At 32.8% G+C, this 25473-nt stretch overlaps 2 protein-coding genes across 6 annotated transcripts in view; one reads left to right on the top strand and one right to left on the bottom strand.

The window, feature by feature from the left end:
• The window catches only part of LOC106680410 (uncharacterized MFS-type transporter C09D4.1), a 58335-nt gene extending 36464 nt beyond the window's left edge, over window positions 1–21871 (top strand). For all 4 annotated transcript variants that reach the window (XM_014420109.2, XM_014420111.2, XM_014420108.3 and 1 more), the window contains exons 2-9: window positions 2783–2848; window positions 4227–4453; window positions 5389–5613; window positions 9133–9274; window positions 16431–16642; window positions 16962–17065; window positions 19422–19532; window positions 19635–21871. In XM_014420109.2, coding sequence (XP_014275595.1) covers window positions 2783–2848; window positions 4227–4453; window positions 5389–5613; window positions 9133–9274; window positions 16431–16642; window positions 16962–17065; window positions 19422–19532; window positions 19635–19908 — 1361 coding nt within the window. In that variant the 3' untranslated portion in view covers window positions 19909–21871. The remainder of the gene's footprint in view (window positions 1–2782; window positions 2849–4226; window positions 4454–5388; window positions 5614–9132; window positions 9275–16430; window positions 16643–16961; window positions 17066–19421; window positions 19533–19634) is intronic.
• A 1794-nt stretch (window positions 21872–23665) lies between these two features.
• LOC106680400 (mitochondrial potassium channel ATP-binding subunit) overlaps window positions 23666–25473 on the bottom strand; it is a 47312-nt gene continuing 45504 nt past the window's right edge. For both annotated transcript variants that reach the window (XM_014420095.2, XM_067050547.1), the window contains one exon: window positions 23666–24067. In XM_014420095.2, coding sequence (XP_014275581.1) covers window positions 23978–24067 — 90 coding nt within the window. In that variant the 3' untranslated portion in view covers window positions 23666–23977. The remainder of the gene's footprint in view (window positions 24068–25473) is intronic.

Genomic DNA, 25473 nt, shown 5'->3' with positions numbered 1-25473 from the left:
TTAATACTATCGCAGGAAGCTAATATATTTAAAAGTTGTCATAAACTGTAGTACATAACTTTATGATCATCAGCCATAGAATAATGAAATGACTGGAAATTCGAAAATGGTACGAATAGGGGTGGTACAACAGCAACTCGAACGACCGAGAGGAAGAACTGGATCTTCCATGGTTTTTCTTGCAACCCGTGGTCCCACCACGAATTTAGTTCAGCCCGAATTACGGTTGTTGGTAGCTGAGAGAGTTGAGGCGTAGGTCTTTACCACCTTGGAACTGCAGCGCCGGTTCAAATCCGGCCTGGGGGTTGACTTTCATTTCTGGGGTGATCTCACGAAATGAAAACTTGACCTCATCATGGTTAAAATAGGGTGGTACCCTGTAGATAAAAAATTAGTTTTATCATCTCAATAATTAACAAAAAAACACTATGATAATTATGAAGACATTATTTATAGTCGTATTGAACAAATCTCATAAAGGTATGGTATTGCTCAAGAAAAAGAATTTGAAGGTATAATTTAATTAATTTGGGGTTTATTGCTTCGAGGATGTGTATCAAGATATATTGAAGAAATAAAATTGATTATTTTTTGTTTCTTATCCCCTAGATTATACCAAGGATGTTAATACTTTTCATAGTTTTCCCAACCAGTATTTCATACACCGTAGAATTAAAAACATTTTACTGGCAATATACATCATGTACAAAGAAAGGATTCCATCGTCAACGAAGGATGATTTTTTTAAGGAGATGGTCGGGGGTGAGGTCCAATATGAACAAAAAATAGTTTACAACTATTTTTTTATTTATATTTACCGACGTTTCGCGTCACTTTACTGGGCTTCATCGGGTCTAAAAGAGAAACAACTAAAAATATGTTGAAAATGTAAGATAATGAGATGACAATAAAGTAAACTAAGGTGGTGTTAAAAATGATGCAAGTATAAGCGAAAAATGACCAAAAAAATAAAAATAAGATGTACAACAATTAGATATAAAAAATAAATAGCATTAGATTTAAAATGAATAGGAGACATTATAAAACGTAAAAATAGAAAAGTAGATATAAGAAAAATAAAAAACAAAAAATGTACAAACTAAGAGACGGAAAACTAAGGAAATAAGTTGAGAATAAATAAAGGTCATGAAAAAAAATAATAATAAATAAATAAAGAATAAAAGAGAACCACCCACCTGTCGTGTTGAAAGACAGCACTCATAATAAACAAAGGTGGATATGAGACAGGCATAGCGGGGGAGGAGAGAAGACGGTTCAAGTTGTTACATACAAATTAAATAAAAGAAAAAGATATTAAAATATAAAAATTATAGGAAAGTATAATATAAATAATAACCCTAATTATTATACAATATAGGAAACATAAATAGAAATTAAGTGATAAAATATGTAATCGATTAGTGTAAAAAAATAATTATAATAACATATACAGATAGATAGTACAGATTTTGATATTTTTTGATTATTTTTATTTCGATAATACAGATGATTTTATTTTTTCATTCTAGCGGGTCCCCTAACATATTAACTGCGTTCTGTGAACTTTGAAATTTCTCTAAAAGAAAACCCCTCCGTAGCGGATTACTCTCTTAACGGACAATTTTATTAACATCCCGGCCAATAAGGTACAAATTTAATGCATTTGAATCCGTCTATTACGGATTGTGGCGTAGCAGGGGTGTCATCCGCCCGGGGTGGAGGAAAATTTTGCCCCTTATTTAGGTATTCCAATTTAAAAGACTAAAATATACAGTAATTCCGAATAATTTTTTGGCAAGAATAATTATATTTATCGTGGATTGTACAGATCACAAATAAAAAAGTCATGAAATGAAATGGTTCAAGTTTTTACAACATATTATTATGTTTTAACTTTTTTTATTTAACCAGAAATTAATTTTGAAGTCAAATTACTGAGAAAATTTATCTAATTTACTTTCAATACAAAATAATTAGTTATACTATTATAACTAAATTCCAAAGGGATTATTTGTTGAAACTTTTATTATATTTATTATTACGAAATTAATTTTCACTCCTTTATTCGTTTTTATATCTGAAAAAGGTTTCGGCCTCTTCTGCCCATTATCCAGTTCTACAAACAGAAATATTTCCAATCAACATTTAACAATTAACATATAGTTATAGAAACATTGTTCAGGTGTAAAGAAGGAATAAAGAAGTGAAAAAAGGGTGACAATTAATTTCTAGATAATAAATATTATTACGTAATTTACGAATTGTATATTTTTAAATAATAAATAAAAGGAATTTTGGCTTTGACCGTTTTATTCTCAATGTCCCTTCATTTTATCTGAAACTGTTTCCACTGATATTATTTATTTGATTCTAATACTTAACTATGTAATCTTTTACTTCTTTGACCGTAATTGTAATTTTAATTGAACGTGATAACTATTGAAAAAATTCATAGTAAAAAATCGTTTTAGAGAAATTACGGATGAAGTTGTATGAATTTATATACAAATCCTACAAAGATAGAAAGATGTGAATTGATTTTTATTTTTAAATTCTATTAAAATCATATTTATTTTCGTACTTACGAGGTGTCGTCGCTTAAATGACGAGTACATACTGCTGTTTTCTGTTTATATATTAATTAACTCCAGACGAAATTATTATATTGACTCCTTTTCAGCGAACTCCTTTGTATCGGGCAAAATATCCTTTCCCTTAGGTGTATGTTATGCAGATGTTTTTCTATTTATGACAGAAGGTTTTAATTTTTTTTTTTTTTCAGAAAGTGATGGCCAATGCCAACAAAGGAGGAACCTTCAAGACAAAAAGGCTGAATCAAAAACAAAGGGTTTGTATTTGAGTTTTATCCATTATTCAACTACACATACCTTCTCAAATCGTTTGCAATATTTATTATTCAAAATTGTTTTAGTATTATTCCTCAGTAATATATATTTCGTAAAAAATATATTTATTTATTGGGTATGCAGCCCTTACAGGACACGCTTATCACTGAATAGGTTTTTCAATAGAGGGATGTCAGCCGTTCAACCCTATAGCGGATATAGGAATCAAAAAGAAATATAATCTTCTTAAATTGAGGGATTACAAATTAAGAGATGAGTTTTGGTCAACAATCATGTTAATCCGATGATTAAAATAAAAATGAAAAACAGATTTTATTCAGCGACTAGTCCCATGAGAATAATAAAAAAATACAAATTCAGTGACATTTGTCTGGCTTATAGTTATGATTATAGGATAATTAAATTATAAATAATAAAATTATAAAATAAATGAACAAAGAATGTGGAATGAGTGAAAATATAAAAATTATAAATTGATATCTATGTATTCACATTTCCACAAATAAACAATAAAATAAAAGTGAATATAACTTTATTTTTCTACATATGCGGGATTTTTAGATTTAAGATAGATAATATTTACCTGAGATTAATGATGAGGTTTTGCGAATGGCGAAGTGTTATAAATAGTAAAATAAGATACCAAGAATTATAAAGAATTTTTCGAGGGAAGAGGTTCTGCAAGAAGAAATATACAAGTAAATGTGCTGGAATCTTGTGTCTAAAGAATGGGAAGAGGAATGTGAGGTGAAGAAATTAAGAATTTAGGGAGACTGTTTGGTTCTAAAATAACAGGAATAAACCTAGAAAGTATTGCATTCAGAAAACATGATAGAAATATTTTAACTCGGCATGCCAAGGTGACACTTTAACACTCTAGGCTACAAAGGCCTTCTTTCATGTTGGATAACTAAAAGGAGGGGGATTAGACACAGCCGTGCCTCTAATTACTTCAATACTAAGTAATTATACTTCCCCCCCCCCCATTTATCTTCCTAGATCTAGTTCAGGAATTCCTTATGTCCATTAAGGGTCTTAGTTTTGTGGAAATATTCTTAGAGGAGTGATAAGCTACGTTGGTTGCATGGGATGGCGTAAAGTGCATAAATGTTTCCGTTTTAACTACATCAATGATATAATAGTAATTATTCTCGGCGACTTTCCTTTGTCCTCGTCTCCTTCTCTTTACATCTAATCCGTCAGACTGAATTTTAGCTTTAGCTTGACGGATTAGGCATGACTGGTCGGGCTGACAGACGTGGTATCAGTGAATCCTTAGATTATGCCATGCAATAAATGTGGAGTATGCAACAAAAAAAACAACAGAATACAACTTAATTAATGTTTCATTTTTTGCAGATGGCGATGGGCAGATGAGAATATTCAAAAGAAGATGGATTATGCTCCTACTATTCTGCCTATCATCTGCTCTCAATGCCTGCCATTGGATACAATATTCTTCTATTGCCAATGTTGTAATGAGATATTATGACGTTTCCGCGATCTACGTAAACTGGTCATCGATGATTTATATGGCCGTCTATGTTCCTCTTGTTTTTCCTGCAACATGGCTCTTGGAAAGGAAGGTATCTTTAACTTTATATTTCTAAAATACATAGGTTTGTTTCGTATTTTGTTTTTGTTTTTTTTTATTTCTCCACGGATTATTGTTATCAGATTTTAATCAAATTCCTTTCTTGTTTTGTGAAATCATGACGTTTGTTCAAGTTCATTTTAAGACAGTTAAACTATACACTGTAAGAAAATTAGCAAAGTTTAAGGTATCTGATTGCTCAAATTACTGAATTAAATCGTTTATCTTGAGCCAAACGTTATGATATTGTAATGAAATTATGTAGAACTGTTCGCCCAAATGGAAAATATAATTATTATTTCGAAAATAATGCATTTACAATAATTATGCGTTATCATAATTGGAAAATATTTAATTCTTTACTGATAATTTGCTTAAAAATCCATACTGATTAAAAAGTTCATCTGGGCCTAAACGTTTTAGGGTTTGTGACCACGTTTCCATGTTTAGAGAGCATGTATTATAGATCTTTAAGTGGAATGAAGGAAGAAAGACCTTAGTCCTGCTGATCTTTGTATCTTTGTCATGATCCTCTACTTCCTCCTCTTTTTTTAATTCTTCTGCTTTCTCTGTTCTAGGTTGCCTAGTTACCCATTAGCTTATTTTCATCTATATTTACCTCGTCTTTCACAACCATTTCTGTAGCTTCCTCTTTAGCTGCTGCTACATTTTCGATGTACTTCAAATCAAACCCATTATAGCATATTTGTGGTAATGATGGAAGTACTTTTTTTCATAAAAGATTTTACTGTTTTGTTGCAAAACAGATGGCATATTTGCCAATGTAGATTTCAAATCTCGATCCACGTTGAAAGAGTGTACTTTAAGTAACAAACGTGAAGGCAGAAAATACCTTTCTCTTCCCCATTAATTAACTCCGTAAATATATTTTCAAACTACATCATTGAATCATATAATTGTTTATAGGGTCTCCGAATAGCAATGATAAGCGGAGTCTTGATAATGACCCTAGGATCCTGGATGAAATTGCTTAGCTTGGACAGGGACAAGTTTTCAGTAGGATTCCTAGCCCAGTTCATCATCGGCTCAGCACAAATGTTTATGCTCAGTGTTCCGGCTAGAGTAGCTGGTCTATGGTTTGATTCTTCGCAGGTATCAACTGCTTGTGCATTAGGTGTCTCTAGTAATCAGGTATGTACTATCTAAATAATATAATAATAATAATGTTTTATTTATTCTGGGACGAGTCCCTTTAGAATAATACAGAGAAATCAATAGATGAAGGCTGGGGAGCCTCAGAGATACTTAAACAAAGAAATATAAAAAGTCTTTATAAAAAATAATTATAGGTTACTTTCCCACTTTTATCAGTTGAACAATAAAAAAAAAATGAATAAATAAAAAAAGAGAAAAGAAAACGATGTAAAAATAATTAAGAATGATATCATAGTTAACATACATATTTATAATTATATTAATTTACAATTTTATGGGGTCTGAAGGGATAAGAAATGAGTGAACAGGCGGGATTTAAAGGTAGGGAGGGTATTGGAGCGACGGATGTTGGAAGGGATGGAGTTCCATAAGGCTGAGGCTCGGATAATGAAAGATCTGTCGAAAGCAGCGGTTCGGTGGGCCCTTGTGTATAAATTTGAAGAACGGGAACGGGTATTGCAGGAACGAATAGAGGATATGAATTGAAGGAGCTCGGAGATGTATGAAGGACGGCGGGATTGGTTGACTTGGAAGATGAAGGATGCCAGGAAATACTTACGACGGTAGGAAGGATAAAGCCACTTCAACTCTGCATAAAAACGGGAAACAGAGCCGTCCCTTGGGATCCCGAAGATGAATCGTACACATCAATTTATCAAACGTTTTAATTTCGCCTTGAGATCCCCAGAGACTCCTCTATATACTGTACAGCAATAGTCAAAATGAATATAGTTATCAATATTTATCAAAAACTAAATAATAACCAGCGACTTATTTTTTCAATTTTTATTATTTATTAAAAGTTAAAACTACTAAAAAAATATACATGAATACAATAGTTTATCAAATGTACCAAAAGGATTTGCTGTTAGGCAATTTATTGAGAGTTTCAGCTGCCTTGATTATAACTAATTTAATACATTTACTATTAGCTGTATGCTTCTGAAAGATAATTAGATAACTTGAATTATAGATTTTATTGTATTTTGAAGAAATTAAGTCATGATAATATCGTTAATCAAATTTGTGCCCAATTTCCCAGTTTCATGCATGAGGAAACAATTGGATGGTGGAAGGGGACTGAAAGTTGCAATACATGGCGAATGTTTCGACTACCATATCCTAAAAAGAGAAGTATCGTGTGAGTGGATGTGACCATGAAAAATAAACGATACAAAAATTAATTAACTGATAACCTTAGGGTTACATAATAATATTCCAGTCCTCTTATATATGGTATATTGTATTTCAGTTATTATTTGTCTTTATTCTTATTCTACTTGAATAAGCTATTTGTTCTACTTTTTCTTTATTCAAGTGATATGTTTCTGGCTAACAGCGTTTCTACGGCTGATGAGAGTTCCTGAAACAGCATTTATTATTTATTTATTTATTTATTTCTATTTCTATCTCTATCGGTTTCTAATGGGAACTGACCTACAATAAACCAAAAACTAGATACCACAGATCCCATTGCTATGGTATGCTACATGTAATTGTGTATAACTAATCATGGGATATCCTTTCCATTCCTATCGTGTTCAACAATTTACTAAGCTATGCTAATCAGGTGGCATGCAATGTGACTATAAAATCAAGTCAGTATAGCATTAGGCTATATTTACAAATATTTACAACTGAGGCATAATTGATATAAGAGAGACCTTAATATACATATTGACTATAATTTAATTTAGCTTGATATGCTATTAGATCAAGAATACCAGATGAGACCATGCTTATTCTATTGACTGTAACTTTTAATTGATTTGCCATTCAAAATAACAGCTTAGGAATATTTATTAGCCAGTAAATGCCGATAAAGAATACCCAGAATGCCTGTTTAATTAATTAACTTTTTCCTCAACCAGTTATTGTCAATACCTAGCTTGAGAATCCGCATTGGGCCAAAACTTTGATCTGGGCTATATGAGGCTATGCTAAGAGCAAAAGGTAGCCAAACCCACAACCTTCAGTAGACCAAAATTGTTCTACATTCGGACGAAAAACAGAATTATTTGAATAGACCGAATGTTTCTATTCATCAGAATATACATACATAGAATTAGGATTGGAAATGTATCAAATATAGTTAATAAAAAAAAAAAGGGCAAAATTGAAGTTTTCAAGATTTTTTGGGACAGGCCACTTTTGCTTCCATAGCCTCATATAGTTCAATATGCTATAATATGGCAACATGCTAATTTAACCCAAATGATCTAAATTAACCAAATAACTGAATTAATAGAATCTTTTAACCCAGATCGGTCAGAATACAAAATGGCGGCCAATCAAAGTCACCAGAAATTGCGTTATATTTAGCCCAAAAGATATATTTTAAAGCTCTGGCCAGCGTGAATAAATAGTTGAAGATCTGTCACTTCGAAGCAGTATAGTTCGTTACATCTAAGTAGCCCATTGATCGTCAAAATCGCATCTAATTTAAATTAATTTTTTTTTTTTGTGAGAGCTATAACCTGCAACTTCTCTGAAGATTATCATCACTACTTTATGTTCCATTTAATTAGCTTCCATTTGGGTCGTCATAGATTTCTGAACGTCTAATAGTTTCTGGGATACAGTTTTCAAAAATAATAATTTAATTTATTTTGATAAGTATCATAGAAATTGCTAATCATACGATGTTAATAAGCATAAATTACTTTATGGTGAATTGAACTAGCTTCAATTAGAGTGTTAATAGACATATGTACATCTAACATTCCCTGACATGAAGTTTTTAAGAAATAAAGTATTTTATTCAAATAACAAAAGATCAACCTATTGCTTATTTATTTTTGTAAATATCATAGAAACTACTTCTCATGCTTAGATAAATATCATAAACTACGGTACGGTGGATTGAAATACTTTCAAATTGAGTGCCAATAGACATCAAAGCGTCTATTAATGTCTGCAAAATAGTTTTATAAAACTAAAATATTTTTTTCCTTCTTAATCTTTATCTTCAACTAAATATTTTCCGTCCAGATCGCAAGATTGCCTGATGATACGTGAATGCTTATCAGAATGCATTCATGGTACCTCATTGGAAGAACGTTCAATGAGGTCATGCATATTTAAATTCACGAAGAAAGAATGTTGTATTTAATTACATTTGGAGAACAAAATATTTTGTCTTCTCAGAACATGACATTCTAGATATTATAACTTTTCTTTGAAAAAATCTAGACACAATATGGTTCCCTAAGTTGGCTTAGTCCAATCAATTGTTTTGAAAGAACGTTTTTTTGCTCTTTAGTTCAGAGCTTTTCCGCAGGAAGAGCTAAGTTTTGATAGGAAGATATAGTTCATATAAATCTGTTTTATATTTACCTATAACGTTCCTGCAAGAAAAGATTTGGTAATATTCTTTAGTAATGTAAAAAAAGAGATATAAACAGCTGTGGATCAAATGTAAGTGCCTTGATGAAATTAATGAATTAAATTCGATGAATATATAATTATAATTTTTTTCTGTTCTTTTTTTCCCAGCTAGGAATCGCACTAAGTTTTCTTATTCCGCCTATAGTTGTCAGCGATTCAGAGGATTACTCCCAAATAAGAAGTGACTTACAGCTACTTTATATCATGATGGCAGTACCAACAACACTACTGCTGATTTTAGTATACTTCTGTAAGGTTTTTCTCTTTTCATTTTGTAAATATTTTGCTAACTATATTTTATTTTAGGAGTAGCAATGTTTTAAAGATCCATTATCAAAAGAATATACCAAACATAAGAAATAGGGTTATTACTTGCAGAATTATACTCGCACTTAAGAAATGATGAATATATATTAAAAACACACATTTTTAATGATCTAAAGTACCCTATGATAAGGTTCAAAGAGCTCCACACAGCTAACAAGGTAAGGAGAGCACTCCAAATATCTGAAAAGCTAATTATAATGATAACTTATCAAAAGATGATGCAGTGTGCAAATTGGAGGAGCAAGAACAGAAGATTTCACCTCTGGGAAAGGGCTTAGGCAAGGAGATACATTGGCTTGCTTCTTTTTTTTATTTAGCTCTCTCTTCAAAAGGCCATTAGAGATTCTGGAATTAAGTGCATGAAACACTAGTCAGCTGAACAATACAAGTTCTTATGCTTATACTGATGATTTTGACATTGCTGAACACTCCTTTCAGGCTGTCTCTGATAAATTCTTAAAACTAATGGAAGCGGAAAGAAAAATGAGGCTTACAGGAAGGGCAATGAAGTGTAGTGGTCACAAAATCCTGGCGTGGAAATCATTATTGGAGAATATACCTTTGAAAAACATCCGACATATGAGGGATGAACCATAAGGCATTGCAAGGCTAGCTGCCACAAACGGCGGGATGAACCTCCAGTCTGAGTAAAAGAGAGAATATTAAGGAAGGAGATAATGTTGTAGAAAATAAATTTTATCATTTGATTTCTAAATAAAACGGTAGATAGCGACACTGCTCCACTGACAGGAAACCTTTGTTTGGGACAGTCTGCGTGACGTCTATTATTGGAAACATATACTCTTTGTCTTTGTTCATAAAACCCTTTCCCAATTCCACAACAAACTGGTAGCAGAGCGTGGTTAGGTGTGTAAAAGGTTAAGTGACGAGAGTAATTAACGTATGTTAACAGATACGTAAGCTTTGCGATTTTATTTAGGACTAACCGACGAAATCAAAACACAAAGTACAATGGACGCCACAGTATTCAACATTTAAAAGCTTGCTGCAAAAAAATACGGTATCTGGTCGATAAAAATCGAAGCATTTCTAGAATCAAAGGGCTTACATGAAGATATAATAGAAAAAGACCCGCCGACTAGAGAAGACTCGTCTTGGACTAGGAAAAACAAACAGGTACTCTATACTGTTATTCTAACAGTGATTGATGATATATTGCCATCAATCAGAGGTAAAAAGAGTGCGAAAAATGTTCGGGAAAAATTAAGAGAAAGGTTTGAGTGCGTTCTAGAGGAAAAAGTGATAGATTTAATAATTGACCTTGCCAAAATTAGGAAAAACATTGGTGAAATATTGGTTGAATATCTTATGAGGTTTCAATGTTTAGTTCAAGAGATAGCTCAACTGGGTAAATCCTTAACAGACAGGGAATTGGTGAGATATATCATTTAGAGCATACCACCGCATTATGATCCTGTTGTTATCGCCATTTTGGTAAATAGGAATATTATATCCAGTGAAGTAAGGCAAATGCCTTTGTCATCTGGAAGAAGGAATAACCTTGATAGGAATGAACAAACAATAAAGATATATCATATAAGGTCAAACTTCTGTCTAAAAGCCTGTTTTATTAGGGAAAAAAAACAGGTCACCTAAAAAAGGAATGCTGGTTTAGGAAAGGAAATAATAGACGACACAGGAAGACTGGACCCTCGGATACACTAAAGCCTCGACTAAGAGGACAGCATAGAGCATCTTTGGCTAAGGAATTTGCCTTATATGCAAGACAAAGTTCCTACACCAAAAGAAAAGGTGAGACCTGATCAACAACAAACATTAAATGATGATGAATCTGGTTGTAAATCCACAGCACCTAAACCGTTAACTGATCTTGAAGTTCATGAAACTACTAAAAGATTTTTTAAAACTGAGTTAAATTATAATTCAGGTCCTGACGATGAAAGTGGTGAAGTATTGGTAAACATTAAAGTAAAAAATGAAGGAAAAGCTAAGAAGCGCCAATACAAAAAGAAGCAGAAAGAGAAACCTATATATATATATATAACTTATGAGTCACCGGAAGATAACACTAAAACGCACAGAAAAGTAACACAGTTTTAATACTGATTTTATTTTTTCTGTTCTATCTATATTATTATTTTACATGCCATATGTTTTTATTATTTACATTATTGGCTAATATATATTAATATGTCTTATCTAATCCATATCATAACTATCATATCATAACTCCTCCCTAACAGTTTATGAAATAATTTTCTTAAACTAAAATTAACTGCAAATATACAAAAAATAAGAAATACAAAAAAAAATGTTGTGGTACAACTAAACATCGATATTACTTTTGTACTGTAAAAAATAAAGAAAAATATTGCTTCATAAAAAAATATAACACCCCTACGCACAATTATTACAAAGCTTAAGAAAAACTTTTTACACATTTTAACTATACATAGCTTTAACAGAGAAAACATAAAACAATTTTCCAAAAATAATCTCAATGTCGTGAGCCAGAGAACACTACAGTGTATTATTTATCCCGACATAGGGAGCTTTAACTGTTCGATATGGACAATTCTACGGTTTTTTGGCTCATTGACACTCTCAATGGTGAACACATTGTGCTCTCTGATCACAATCACTCTGAATGAACCCTCATAGCTTTGTACCTCTTTGCCTCTATTGGTGGCGATAGACGATCGAACCGATTCCAATCTTTCCCGAAACGTCTCGGACATTGTTTTGACGTGTTACACACTTGTTCTTTTAATAAAAAGATCAATGGCCGTGACCCATTTGTATCCCCTCCAGGTAAAAGTGACGACCTGTAAATCGACTAACGGCATATCCGCGGTTGGAGTTTCTTCCTGTATGGCTTTGGGGGGGTGACGATCATATTTAGCCCTCAGACACCCTTGACAGTTCCCTATGACCTCCTGAACCGTTCGTTTAGTACCCCACCAGAAGTATTTCCACCGCAGTGCCTGTATATTCTCCGTTATCCCTCTGTGGTTTGTCTTGCTCTGGTGATAGGCAAGCGTAACTTCTTTATATTGTTCTACGTCCCGTAGTGTGTCGACTAGTCGAGTACAACGAATGAAGTTCCTGTCTACCCCCAATTGTTCTGTTCACCACAGGCACTTAATTTTTTTCCAAATTACGGCATTTCCTACATACAGGTGATACGTCCTCCCCGCCTTCGACGCATCCTTCAGTGCTCTACAGATCTACTCCTCTCCCACTCCTGGCGTTGAGCCGATAATCATAGAGCTTCTCCCGTATTTACCATATTCTATTTTCATCATACCTGTTGTCCTTGTCTTCCAAATGATTTGTTTGGGCTTATCGTTTATGATTTCTTCTATTTGCTCCATCTCCACTGGTCGGTCGCCCCTCGAGCTATCGGTTCATGATGCTGCCCTCGGTTCGCTCCCTTCGCGTGTGCCCATGCCCTCATCTGCGTCCCTCCGCTCTCTCGCGTTATGGCTATCGTCTTCCCCAGGCCTCCGATGATCTGTCTGAATCTTAAATTTTCTCCCCAATACATAGGGACAAAAATGGTCCGAGGCCCACACTATCCCCAGTAACTCCCTCTCCAATGCGCTGTTACTCGTCTCTGCGTCCGTAATTCGCCGACTAGCGTAAGATATCGGTTTCTCCGCTCCGTTTCCTTCCTGAGAGAGTACTGCTCTCAAGGCGTATTCGCTGACCTGTCCAGAATATCCTCGAATCGTGGGATAGGGTACCTCTCATCCACCGTGTTGTCGTTTAATTGCCGGTAGTCCACTACCAGTCTATACTTCTCTGCGGAATTCCCTGGCGTGGAGTTTTTCCGTACTGCCCATAAGGGGCTATTGAATGGTGACGTACTATCGACGTTATCCCCTGGGCCTTTAAATTCTCCAATTCCTCCCGGTTATGTTTCTGAAGTGCTTGAGGGTACCATCTCTCTTTCACATAAGTCACCTTATGTCCTTTTTCAACGGAATTTCGTGAAGCGTTCTTCTGGCCCTCCCAGTGGTTCCCCCTCTCGCCTCCAATTTCCTGCCTGGTTTATCGCGCCCACCTGTTTGCGCGCTAGAACCCGTTGGCCCCTAAACCTCTTTTTCCCTATTCGAATGTTCCATCCGTCCCCTTTACTCGCCCCTTCATTAATAGGTCACATCCTATAATAGCCTGGTATTCTCGCGGTATCTGTTGCACGAGATGGACCTTTAGATCCCTCTGAACCCTCCATTTACTTAGATCTATGTCGATTTCACCTACCACACTACAGGGCCCACCCAGGGTGATTAGCTGACATTTACATGAACAAACCTGGAGTGTCCTCTTGCTGTCGTTCTACTTATCAAGCGCCTCTCGACTCAAGATCGTGTGCGAACTCCCGGTATCCACCAGCCACGTCACGCCTCTCACATGGATGATAGGCAGACCGTGGTCCACGATGTCTTCTCGTCCGCCTGGATTTGATTCAAAACGCTCCTTTTGACCCGGCAGATGAGAGCTGCTTTCAATGAAATGGCATCGGCTCGTTCCAACAAGTTGTCAGAAACCTTCGCCTCCAGCCTCTCCATAATTCGATCGCCTCCTTTGATGAAATGATTTAGCTCACCTATTTCGCGAGTGAAGCGCTCCAGGTCTCATATTGCCTTCCTTAAGTCCTGCGATTCGCTGCTCTTAGCTTCATCATCGCCAAGGCATTAGCATGGGCTGCCGCCAGCGTTGTTTCTGGTAGAAGAGGCATTTCTGGAACTGGGGCCACCACAGCCTCTTCTTGAGCCATTGGGACCGCAGGAGGTACAGGCACATTTATGTTTAGTACCGCAGGTCTCACGATCGGGTTGCCGCCATCCATTTTTAGAAATGGATCATCATCTGGTTTCTTATATAAAACATTGAGTTTCTAATTTTTTGACGTCTTCCTATCCAAGACCATTAAGTTGTGCTCACCAGCCTTGGAGATAGTCCACATTTCCAAGGCATACAGAATAAGTGGCCGTATAATTGTTTTATACAAATAAATCTTGGTGTCCTTAGACAAGGCACGGATCCTAAAATAGGGACTGAGGCTATAATAACAGCGGTACGTACACAGGACTCTTCGTTTAATTTCGGAGTCCACAACATTGTCTTGGGTTATGAGCGATCCAAGATACACAAACTCGGGGACTTTCCCAAAAGTATATTCTCCGATCCTGATTTCTTCACCGGGCTTGGGGATTTTCTCTGTGACCATATAATTGGTCTTTTCTGCATTCACTTCAAGCTCCATTTTTCTCGCTGCTTCAACCAATTTCATAAATCCATCAGAGACAGCTTGGAAAGAGCGTCCAGCAATGTCAATGTCATCAGCTTAAGCAAGAAGCTGTATTGTTCTGCTGAACATTGCTCGGCCCACTTGAATTCCTCGATTGATTCTCTAATGGCCTTTTCAAGAGCTAAATCAAAGAGGAGGCAGGCCAATGCATCCCCTTGCCTTAGTCCTCTTCCTGAGACAAATTCATCAGATATTGCTCCCCCAATCTGCTCCATGCATCTCACATTTCTCATGGTTAGTTTAACCATTCTAATTAACTTCTCAGGGATGTTGAATTTTCTCATTGCCTTGTACAACTGCCCCCTATGAATACTGTCATATGCAGCTTTGAGGTCAACAAATAGGTGGTGCGTTTTAATCCCGTTTTCGTGTCCTTTCACAAGCATGATGCGTTAGCAGAATATTTGGTCAGTTGTGGATCATCCTTTCCGAAAACCACACTGGTACGGACCTAAGCTCTTTTCTTCAAAGGGGAGTAGGCGCTGAAAGAAGATGTTGGACACCAATTTATATACACAAGAGAGTAAGGAGATACACCACTATAATTGTCACAGACCATCCGATTACTCTTTTTATGGATTGGACAATTTATAGACTTATTCCAAGCTTCTGGCATCACTTCATCTGTCCAAATCTGAATGACAATATTCTGGAGTATTTTCACCAGCTCGCTTCCTCCAGATTTAAGTAGTTCTGCGGGCAATTTGTCAGCCCCCGGCGCCTTATTATTTTTAAGCCTAGCTAGTGAATCCAAAATATCCTCTTCATCAGGTGGTTCCATATATTGATCACTAGGGTTATCTGCATGGAGATTCTTCTAATCATCATCATCCTTCAGGAGATCTTTGTTGAGAATGTGTATAACACACATACGTGTATAAACAAAGAAATTATAGTTCTTTGATACTCAGCAAGTCTTGTGTTTTGCCTGAGCGCTATCATATAACTGGTGAGTGGTTTTATCTCAGATGCTGATATATGAGACAATGGCAGTATCCACACCAACGAATCCACCAAAGGACACCAAACGCAAGAGGGAATAGTCTCCAAACTGGTTAAAATCTGATGAGGATCAGTCCTTAGATCTTACAAAAAAAAAAAGTGAAGAGAAAATCAAGAATAACAATTCCTAAAATTCTTCACAGTCAGACCTAGGCAGCCTAGTAGAGTCCCCAGAATGGACTCAAAGGAAACTTGTTAAACCCCATCTTGACAACTTGTCAGTACAGTACAGTAATATATATATATATATGGTAATAAGTAAAGGAATAACATACTCTGATCCTTTTTTGAAGCTATTACATTCCATACTGAGCTGATCCACAGGTTTCTTCAGTTATCACAAGAGCTCACAACTGTATATCATTACACTATCAGGGAAACTAAAATTAAGTCAAAGTTCTTATCATGGAGCACTAATGATATGGGGTGGAATAGAACTTAGTTGCTTCCACTACTGAACCTACTGTATTTATTTCACCTGATTTAGGACAAAATAATTATACTCTATATTGCCTAATCCAAGATGTGAAAGCAGTTGAAACTTCATTGATTTTTGTTTATAAATTTGGTCAAAATTTTGGTAAAATGATATCTAAGCAACTATATTTTCAAAAAGTCTGTCATCTTTTATCGCTTTTGGAATATGATATTAAATAACCAAAATATAATTTCAAAATTGTGTTTAAGTGTAGCAACCTTTATACTCTGTTATCATAAATCGACTTCATAATTCAATAATGACCAGATTTTAATAGTTAAAATTTAATTTAATTTTTAGTTTTTGAAGCAGCCCCACCTGTTCCTCCAAGCCTAGCTCAGTTTTCTGCAAGGGAGAGAGAAAAGGAAAAAGTAACAAGTTACAGTATTGTCTTGAAGAAATTAATAACCAACAAAGATTATGTCCTTCTTATGTTAAGTTATGGACTAAATGTTGGTGTTTTTTATGCATACTCCACACTACTAAATCAATTGTTTCTAATTCACTTTCCAGTAAGTCTAAATATTTTTAACAATATTACTAATCACTAATTAAATTAAATACATTATCATTACTGAATGCATTCAAGATTTAAATTTTTTTCTCATATCAAGAGTTTTATCTTATTAATTTATAAAAAGGATCTTGGAACACTAAAGGCTTAAATGAAACATACATTTAAATTTTGAATCCTTATATTTCAATTGTACATTTCTTAACCACCACCCGGTCCATTTTCCTGAAATGTTTTTACATGATTCTTTTGATCACCTGATCAGTGAAGGATTGCTACTATTTAAAAAAATAAACATTTATTTATTTCATTGACAGAGTGGACAAACTGAAGCTGGCCAAATTGGATTGACTTTAATCATAGGTGGTATGTGGGGATCAGTTGTTTGGGGTATTGTTTTGGATAAAACTCATATGTACAGGTAAGTAAATAATCTAAAATGGATTAAATCTACTAAAACATTTTTATTTTTACGATAAAATTCAGTAATATGGAACTTTATGTTAAACAATACATTAAAATTAAAATTTAAGTTTGCTCCATTATGAAGATTTTCCAGAATCTTCACATGAGAAATAATAGTCAGCTAGACCTTAGATACAAAAGATAACAATAATAATATTTAAGAAATACTATTTTTAAAAGTAAATTTCTATAAGATACTTAGTAACTATCATAGTTTAAGGTTGGTACCCGCCCTAGTAGACTCAAGTCTTAATTTTGAAGACAACTTGAACTAAATTTTTGAACTGGCTTTCAAGAAAAGTGTAAAAAAAAAATCAAAAACATGATAATGATAATAAATACACAAAATATATTATTTTGAAACTAAATTACTTGTATAATTATTATATTTCTGATGGTTATTGTTGGGTAGATGAAGGATGTATTTAGAGCAATTTGAAAAAAGCAACTATTTCAAAAGAGACTAAGCATTAAGAAAAATAAAATAAAAGTGACCTTCAAAACATGTATAAAATGCTTTGAAAAATAATATTTCACTATCTGCGACACACTACTTCATCCGATATGATAAAAGCACAAACCCAAAATCAGAAGAAACTAACTTTATCTCAAGTTCTGTAAAGCCAAGCATATGCACTATGTTTTATCAAAATCAACTGAATTAAGTGCTTGATGCAACTGTTTGTAGGCCTTTAGAAAATGTATATAATAAGTTTTATAGAATGGTTTCGAATTGAAGAAGCACACCCTGGTAACGTTCTTGGAATTTGAAAAAGCGTTTGTTAAGGCCTGGCATCAAGGTCTCCTATACAAGCTAAAGTGGGTGGACACTCCAAAGTACTTATATTACATTCTGAGCTCACTCCTCAAAGGCAGAACATTTTCTATTGGAATAGATGGCATGAATTCTACCTTCAGACAATCGATAAATTGTATACTTATCAGTAATGTTATTGTCACTCTAAAATTCTATTTTATCTTAAATTCTTTTTTTTTTTCTTAAATTCACTTCCTTTTTTTGTTTTTTGTTTTTTTTTTTTTTTCATTAGAAATCAATTATTTAATTTGTTAAATCCATAAATGTCATTGTTTTTGTTATTAACTATACTTTTATCTTTTATTAAAAATTATTATTTTAATCTACCTATTTTATCTTTTTTTTTTTTAACTTATAACATTGTATATAGTTAGGGGTGTCTTTTGTATGAGACCATACCCACATAATCAATTTAAAAAAAAAAAAAATGCTCCTCTTACAACAACCATGTAAGGCCTACTAGGCCTATCTGGTATTAAATAAAAAATAAAAATAATAAGTTTTATGAAAATCAGCCATGTCACCCTTAAGTACTGAGCTCTTCTCTTAATCTCCCCATTACCGATTTACTTTTAAGGAGCCCATAAGAAACTTTTAAGAGATCCGATTGGTAAAGATAAGAAAAATATAGACAAAGTTTCATAAAAATGGGCCAAGGCAACCTAATGTGCTGAAAACCACTCCTTATTAATGTGAAGGAAGTGTTTGGAGGCTGATTTAAATCAAGAATACTTCTAGTTGACTAATGAGCAATGGAGCTTATACCTATATCACTTATATTAGAAATATTTCAAAATCTACTTTTCATTTTCAATTAAAAAAGCTTAAATTTAAAAATTATTAATATTTATGATTTTCCAAAACACATATCCTTTAATTTTTAAATGCAGCTTTATTAGTAGGTTGAAAATTTTATTTAATCAACATAATGATTTCTGAAAAAATATCCTTCAAAGTTCATACAGTTTTATGCTCCAATTGGACACCATTTCAGATTTTTCCATCCATTTTCAAATGCGATCGCAAAAATTATAAATTAAATAATGTCAACAATTTTTAAAAATATATATACATAAATTTTGTTGGTAAAACTCTTTAAAAAACCTTTGCATCATTATAATTAAAAACATATCATAAATAAAAAATCATATTTACCATTATAAAACACACCACTACCATTAAATTCACTTTACTAAAATTATGGTAACAATATATATAATATATGATATATAATAATATAATATGATTGTTTTTTAATTATAATGATACAATTTTGGTTAAAATTTTTATTTTAATAAAAGTGAAGAATACAATACTTGTTTTAAAAAATCTTTAATTTATGATTGGATTTCAAAATGGACCAATAATATCTGAAATTTCCCATTAGAGAATAAAATTATATGAAGTTTTAACAGTAGTTTTCCAGAAATGACTATATTGATGACTACATAACAAATAGGAAGATAGTTTACACCATTATTTTTTAATTTTTCAGAGGCACTACGTTACTGGTATATGCTATGGGAGTAGTTGGAATAATTGGTTTCACATATGCCTTATCCTATAAGCATCTGATAATGATTTACATCACATCTGGTTTTTTAGGGTGAGATTTCAAAACTTAAGAATAAAATATAAATTTATTAATTCCAAAATATAATTGTCCAAATATTATTGATGAAACTTATTATTATGTTTATTTCCAAAGGTTCTTCATGAATGGCTATTTGACAGTAGCTTATGAATTTGCTGCCGAACTAACTTATCCTTTACCTGAGAGTACATCCAGTGGATTGCTAAATGCAATTGGAGAAGCTTTAGGTGTAGCTTTGGTCCTAGGTGCAGGAATATTACTGGATGAAAGGGGAGATTTCCCAACAAATTTATTACTTTCATCAGTTCTCATTTTTGGATTACTAATATCTTTTTTCATTTCTGGAAAAAACCTTCAAAGGTTAGCAGCTGGTCGTGTGCAATCATAATAATGGAATTCAAAATAAGTATGATAACTAATTCTTAGTTATTTACAAATTATGTATTCCATTATTAATTAGATTAGTTCCTTGAACTCTAATCTAAAAATATATTTTATTCTGTATTCAATGTATTATTGTTATAAAAAGTAATGAACAATGTCAATTATGAATTATTTTAATCATTGTGGAATAGAATGAATTTGTTCATTTTGTGCATTTTCAAACAAAAAAAACAAACTAAAATCTATTATTTTCTTACTTTCAAGATAAAAATGATTTATAAATTTGAACTCAATAATACATTATTTTGTTAGAACCCTGGTTGATTCCAGGTTAATATAACAAATAACAAATGTACTACAGTTAATTAAACTTATTTCATTGACCAATTCGTCCATATACTAATATGAATATTCTTCTAGGCAGGCATCAGTGGTTTAACATCTGCCAACCATCTTTCTTCATCCCTTATAGAAACAAGAGAGATCCCCAATGGCCAAAAACCCTGGGCTGTACTTTTTCTCTCTATTGAAGCTTCCCTTATCCTTCTTACACCTCACATGGGTGAGCGAGAGGAGGGAGAAGGAAGGAGATTCCATCTGAAACATTTTCACAAACTGCATTGGCTACTCTCTTATTAATCAACCTCATAACATTCCCTAGCCTCTAAATTCTTAAGAGATGCTATTTCTTGTACAGCTGAAAATGTTTGCTGTTCTTCCTTCACTTCAAGGCCCTAGAATTTGACTTAAAATTAGTTTTTCAAAGCTACAAAGTTGAACATATATATCCACTGGTGCAATAAGGGTATTGTAAAGGACTTATAAGTCAGCTTTTAAGTACTTCTGAGATGGAGAAACAGGCCTTCAGTAATCCTCTTTCTCATCCCATCTTGATCATTAGGAACAATTTCGTTTCTAAAAGTGACGTACCAGAACTTCTAAATTCTGAAAAACTATTGTATAGTGATTATACCTCTGAGCCATCACTTAAATTTGCTTAATATCATTATCTTGGTCATATTCTCCATAATATATAGCCTTTCTTTGCCTCTACACCCAGGCTTCGAAGGCTATTATAATGCTTTGATAGGACCTCCCACTTCTTACTGCACCATCTGCAGATTAGGGCTTGGGTCATCTTGATAAATATAGTTCCTTCATGATCCAGTACAAAAGGTGGATCAAGAGAAAGAAATTAACCTATCCAAAATAACAGGAAAATTTTATTTTTAGAATAATTTTATATTATATTCTCCATATTTTTAATCTAAACAAAACAAGATTTGTTCCAAAATGAAATAACTTCTATTATATTTTGAACCTCATTTCCCCAAATTTACATGGTGCATTAATTTTTTTTAAATGTAAGAATTCAAATTCTACCTAGCTGAACAATTTTCTTGGCAGACATCTTAGACTGTGGTTTGGATTTCATCTAAAACAGTAGGATTCGGGTTTTCATTGCCCTTAGGAGAAAAGACATTAGGAAATTAAATGAATTATAGATTCTTATAAAGACTGACAACTGTTCATAATGAAAGAGGAGTGCTACTGGGTTCTTTGTCTTTTATACTACTTAAAACTAGATGAGACTCAACAAAGTATATATCTTCCATTGTGCATTTTGCTGTTGTTGCTAGTCTGCTAAGAAAATCCAATTCGTATATGGCCAATATGAGTTTATTCCACATCATTTTGTCATATGCTGCTATAAAATCAATTAAACAGCTTCTTCGCAGTCTGCTGATATGGCTTCATCTTCACAAAGATGATCCAATACAATTATATATTTTAAATATTTTTATTAATGGGATATTAATTGATAACAAATAAAATAAATAACAAAATAAGTCATAAAATTAATGTCTTATTTCATATTTTCAATCAAATAATCTGTATTAAATAGTATACGATGTACCACAAATGATTTTTTTTTTTTTTGTATTAATAAATTAATTTTATTTTTATTTAGTTTTTATTTATTTATATTTAAATTTTAGCTAAGGTTACACAATTTTATTATTTATTCATTTCCAAGGAAAAACCCATAATACTACTTACATCTTATATTTCTACAGTTTAGACAAACTTTTCACTATCCAGTCCATCTACAAATAAATAACATTAGAAGTAGTTAAATCTTACCAAGCTTTAAATGTACAGTTAGATTTAAATTATTCATAATTTTACTAACATATTAATTATTTCATAAACATAATTAAATTAACTTAAGTTTTTCACAAACCTTCCAAAACAATGCCTGTTACATGAATGAAAAGAAAAAACATTCCTTTTTCTAATGGTTCAAGAATTTCAAAATTGGATTAACTCAGGACAAGATACACTTTCAACTTAAACCATGATTTTTTGGCTTCAAAATTATCAAATGAAAAAGCTTTTTGTTGGCAATATTTTAAACATGAAGAATTCTTGGTGTGATGAGTCAAACTATGTGACAATCACACCCTTCCGATCTTCAATTCAAATCTTCTGTTCACTCCTGCAATACCTGCTCTTTGTCTTTTGATTTATATAAGACACACTTAACTGGAACTTTTGACAGATCTTTTCTTATCTGATCCTCATTCCTATAAAATTCCATTTCTTCTCTTCATCTGTTACTCCTATATTCTTCTCACCCAGGAATATCTTAAATTGACTATCTATAAAGAACTCCACCAGCTGGATATAGCTCCAGGTCACAAGCCTTGGTAAATGAGGAGGGTCCCATTACAGTCTGAATCAATGTATTATTTTGGTATGTAACACTGACAGATAACACTAGCTGTGGCATAACATTATTCCTGTGAAGTAATTGGAGAGCTGGTCTGACAGCTCTAATAGAGGCAGTCCCTCCAACAGGCTAAGGACACAGTAAACCCCTAACTTATTGCCCAAGAATCATCTTATAAAACATAAAAAGATAATAGAGCCAGAACAGGAATCGACTAGAAGAGAAGGCAACAGATGGTAAAAGATCGAAATTTGTGGATTTGGCTCTAAAAGCAGGCACTTTACTCTGCTCAGCAGTGGAAGAGGTTATGAAGAAGAAAATATCAATTAAGTAAGTTTCAGTGGGCTAATACAATTTTAACTTTACTAAAACTTAAAATAAATTTTCAATAAGATACGTTTATTTGATAACATCAAATCATTCAAACAAAAGAAAAAGCCATATCTTAATTTAAGAAGATGAAATCAAAGATTATACTGCATTATAAGAAACCCACATTATACTTTGAACAAATAATTATAAAAAAAAAAAGTTATTAATAATTTTAGTACTGGCCACAGAAATTTAAGATATTATATTTTTATTTATATTGAGATATCATATTGACATACAATTTTAAAACAATATCTGGTTTAGAGGTCAACAAATCATTTGTTAGGGTTTTTATTTCTCATAAATACACATATGAGAAACCTGGACTCATAAGTATAGCATAATTTTATTCAGATTTAATTGATAATGTCAAAATTAAACACATATTATATATTTCAAGGGAGATATAAATAAGCATTACTTTAACTTAAGATTCTAAAAATGAATCACTCACTTAGTGAAAAAGTTTTATCCCTAATTATTATTGGTTAAAAATTGATAGGTGTTAAGGACAAAATAAGGAAAATTATAGTTAAGGAGAGGAAATGAAGCGTTTTTATGAATCAGGGTAGTATAGGTGAAAATCATAAGTACTAAATATTCTTGGTAGAAATATAGTTTAAAATAATAGCAAGAAAAAAGAGAAAGGGAGAAATAGATATAAATAATTTTATTCTTGTAAATTTTTATAAGAAAATAAATGAAACCCAGAAGCGCTAAAATAATATAAGTTGAATCACCCATTTTCTTTTGCTTTTTACCAAACTGGTAACATTATTTTTATAATATAGAATAAATGTTTAATTAAGAAATAAATTCACCAGGTACAAGATTTATTTTTAAACCTATCAAAAACAAGTGGTTTCTTTTTCACTAACAAGTCATTTTATATAAAGTAATACAATTAATAATCTAGCTAAATTTCAACATTGAAAATAAACTCTTATATAATACAACAAAATTTAAATTAGCCAAAGCTCCTTGGTTTCTGGTTTTCTTGATTCATTAAATTGTAGTACACACCTTTCTTATTCATTAAGAATTTGTGGGTACCCATCTGCAATAAAAATCATGAAATAAATTAATTTTGTTTTTAACAATAAATAATATAAATAGCTAAAATAAGTTAGGGCAAGTGTATTTTGGGGGCAAAAGTGTAAAAGATTTTTTAAGTATAGTTATTTTTATCTCACAGTGCTGATCTGTAATCGAAAACTAGGTCCATTTTTTGCGGCTAGAGTATTAGAGATGCGACATCGACAAACAAACATCGATGTTTTTCAAAATCGATGTGTTTTTTTAACCATTTCAGTTCCAACGACTACGCATGCTCAGACCAGTCAGAAGTGCTTTTTGCATCAAAGAATGGAACATCGAATACAAAAAACATCGATGTTTTTAAAATATCGTTGCTTACAATACATTACAAAAAAACATCGATGTTTTTTAACAACTATTTCAGAAACATAAGGTCTGTTCCAACGATCACGCATTCTACGGCCTGTCAGAAGTGGATTTTGAAACTAGAAATCCAACATCGACTACAAAAAATATCAATGTTTTAAAACATCGTTACTTACAATACATTACCAAAAATACATCGATGTTTTAAAATATCGTTGGCTACAATACATTACCCATTAAACATCGATGCTTTTGAACTACTATTTCAGAAACATAAGTTCTGTTCCAACGATCACGCATTTTACGGCCTGTCAGAAGTGGTTTTTGAAAGAATACGACATCGACTACAAAAACATCGGTGTTTTAAAATATCGTTGCTTACAAAACATTACATAAAATACATCGATTTTTTTGAAGATACATTTGAGTAAAATAAGGTCTGATCCAACGAATACATATGCTCCGGGCAGTCAAAAGTGCTTTTTGTATCAAAGAATGGGACATCGACTACAAAAAACATCAATGTTTTAAAATATCGTCGCTTACAATACATTACCAAAAAAACATCGATGTTTTTAAACAACCATTTCAGAAACATAAGGTCTGTTCCAACGATCACGCATTCTACGGCCTGTCATAAGTGGTATTTCAAACAAAGAATCCGACATCGACTACAAAAAACATTGACGTTTTTTTGGTAATGTATTGTAAGCAAAGATATTTTAAAATATCAGTTTTTTTTTTCAGATGTTTTTTGTAGTCTATGTACCTTTCCTTAATACAAAAAGCACTTCTGACTGGCCGGAGCATGCGTAGTCGTTGGAACAGACCTGATGTTACAGAAATAGATGTTAAAAAACATCAATGTTTTTTGAAAGGAATATGGTCCGGGTGCGGTCAAGAAAAACTCAAATAGTAGAAATATACTAATTTAATGAGCCAACGTTTTGCCCCACGTTGCAGGGCTTCTTCAGGGCTATTTTGACGGCAGTCAAAACTAAAAAATTTGTAAAAAAATTGATTTTTTAGTTTTGACTGCCGTCAAAATAGCCCTGAAGA

This window comes from Halyomorpha halys, unplaced genomic scaffold (assembly GCF_000696795.3).
Source record: "Halyomorpha halys isolate HHAL.00 unplaced genomic scaffold, Hhal_1.1 Scaffold260.1, whole genome shotgun sequence".
Lineage (NCBI taxonomy): Eukaryota > Metazoa > Arthropoda > Insecta > Hemiptera > Pentatomidae > Halyomorpha > Halyomorpha halys.
This window is presented reverse-complemented; position numbering and strand designations above follow the sequence as displayed.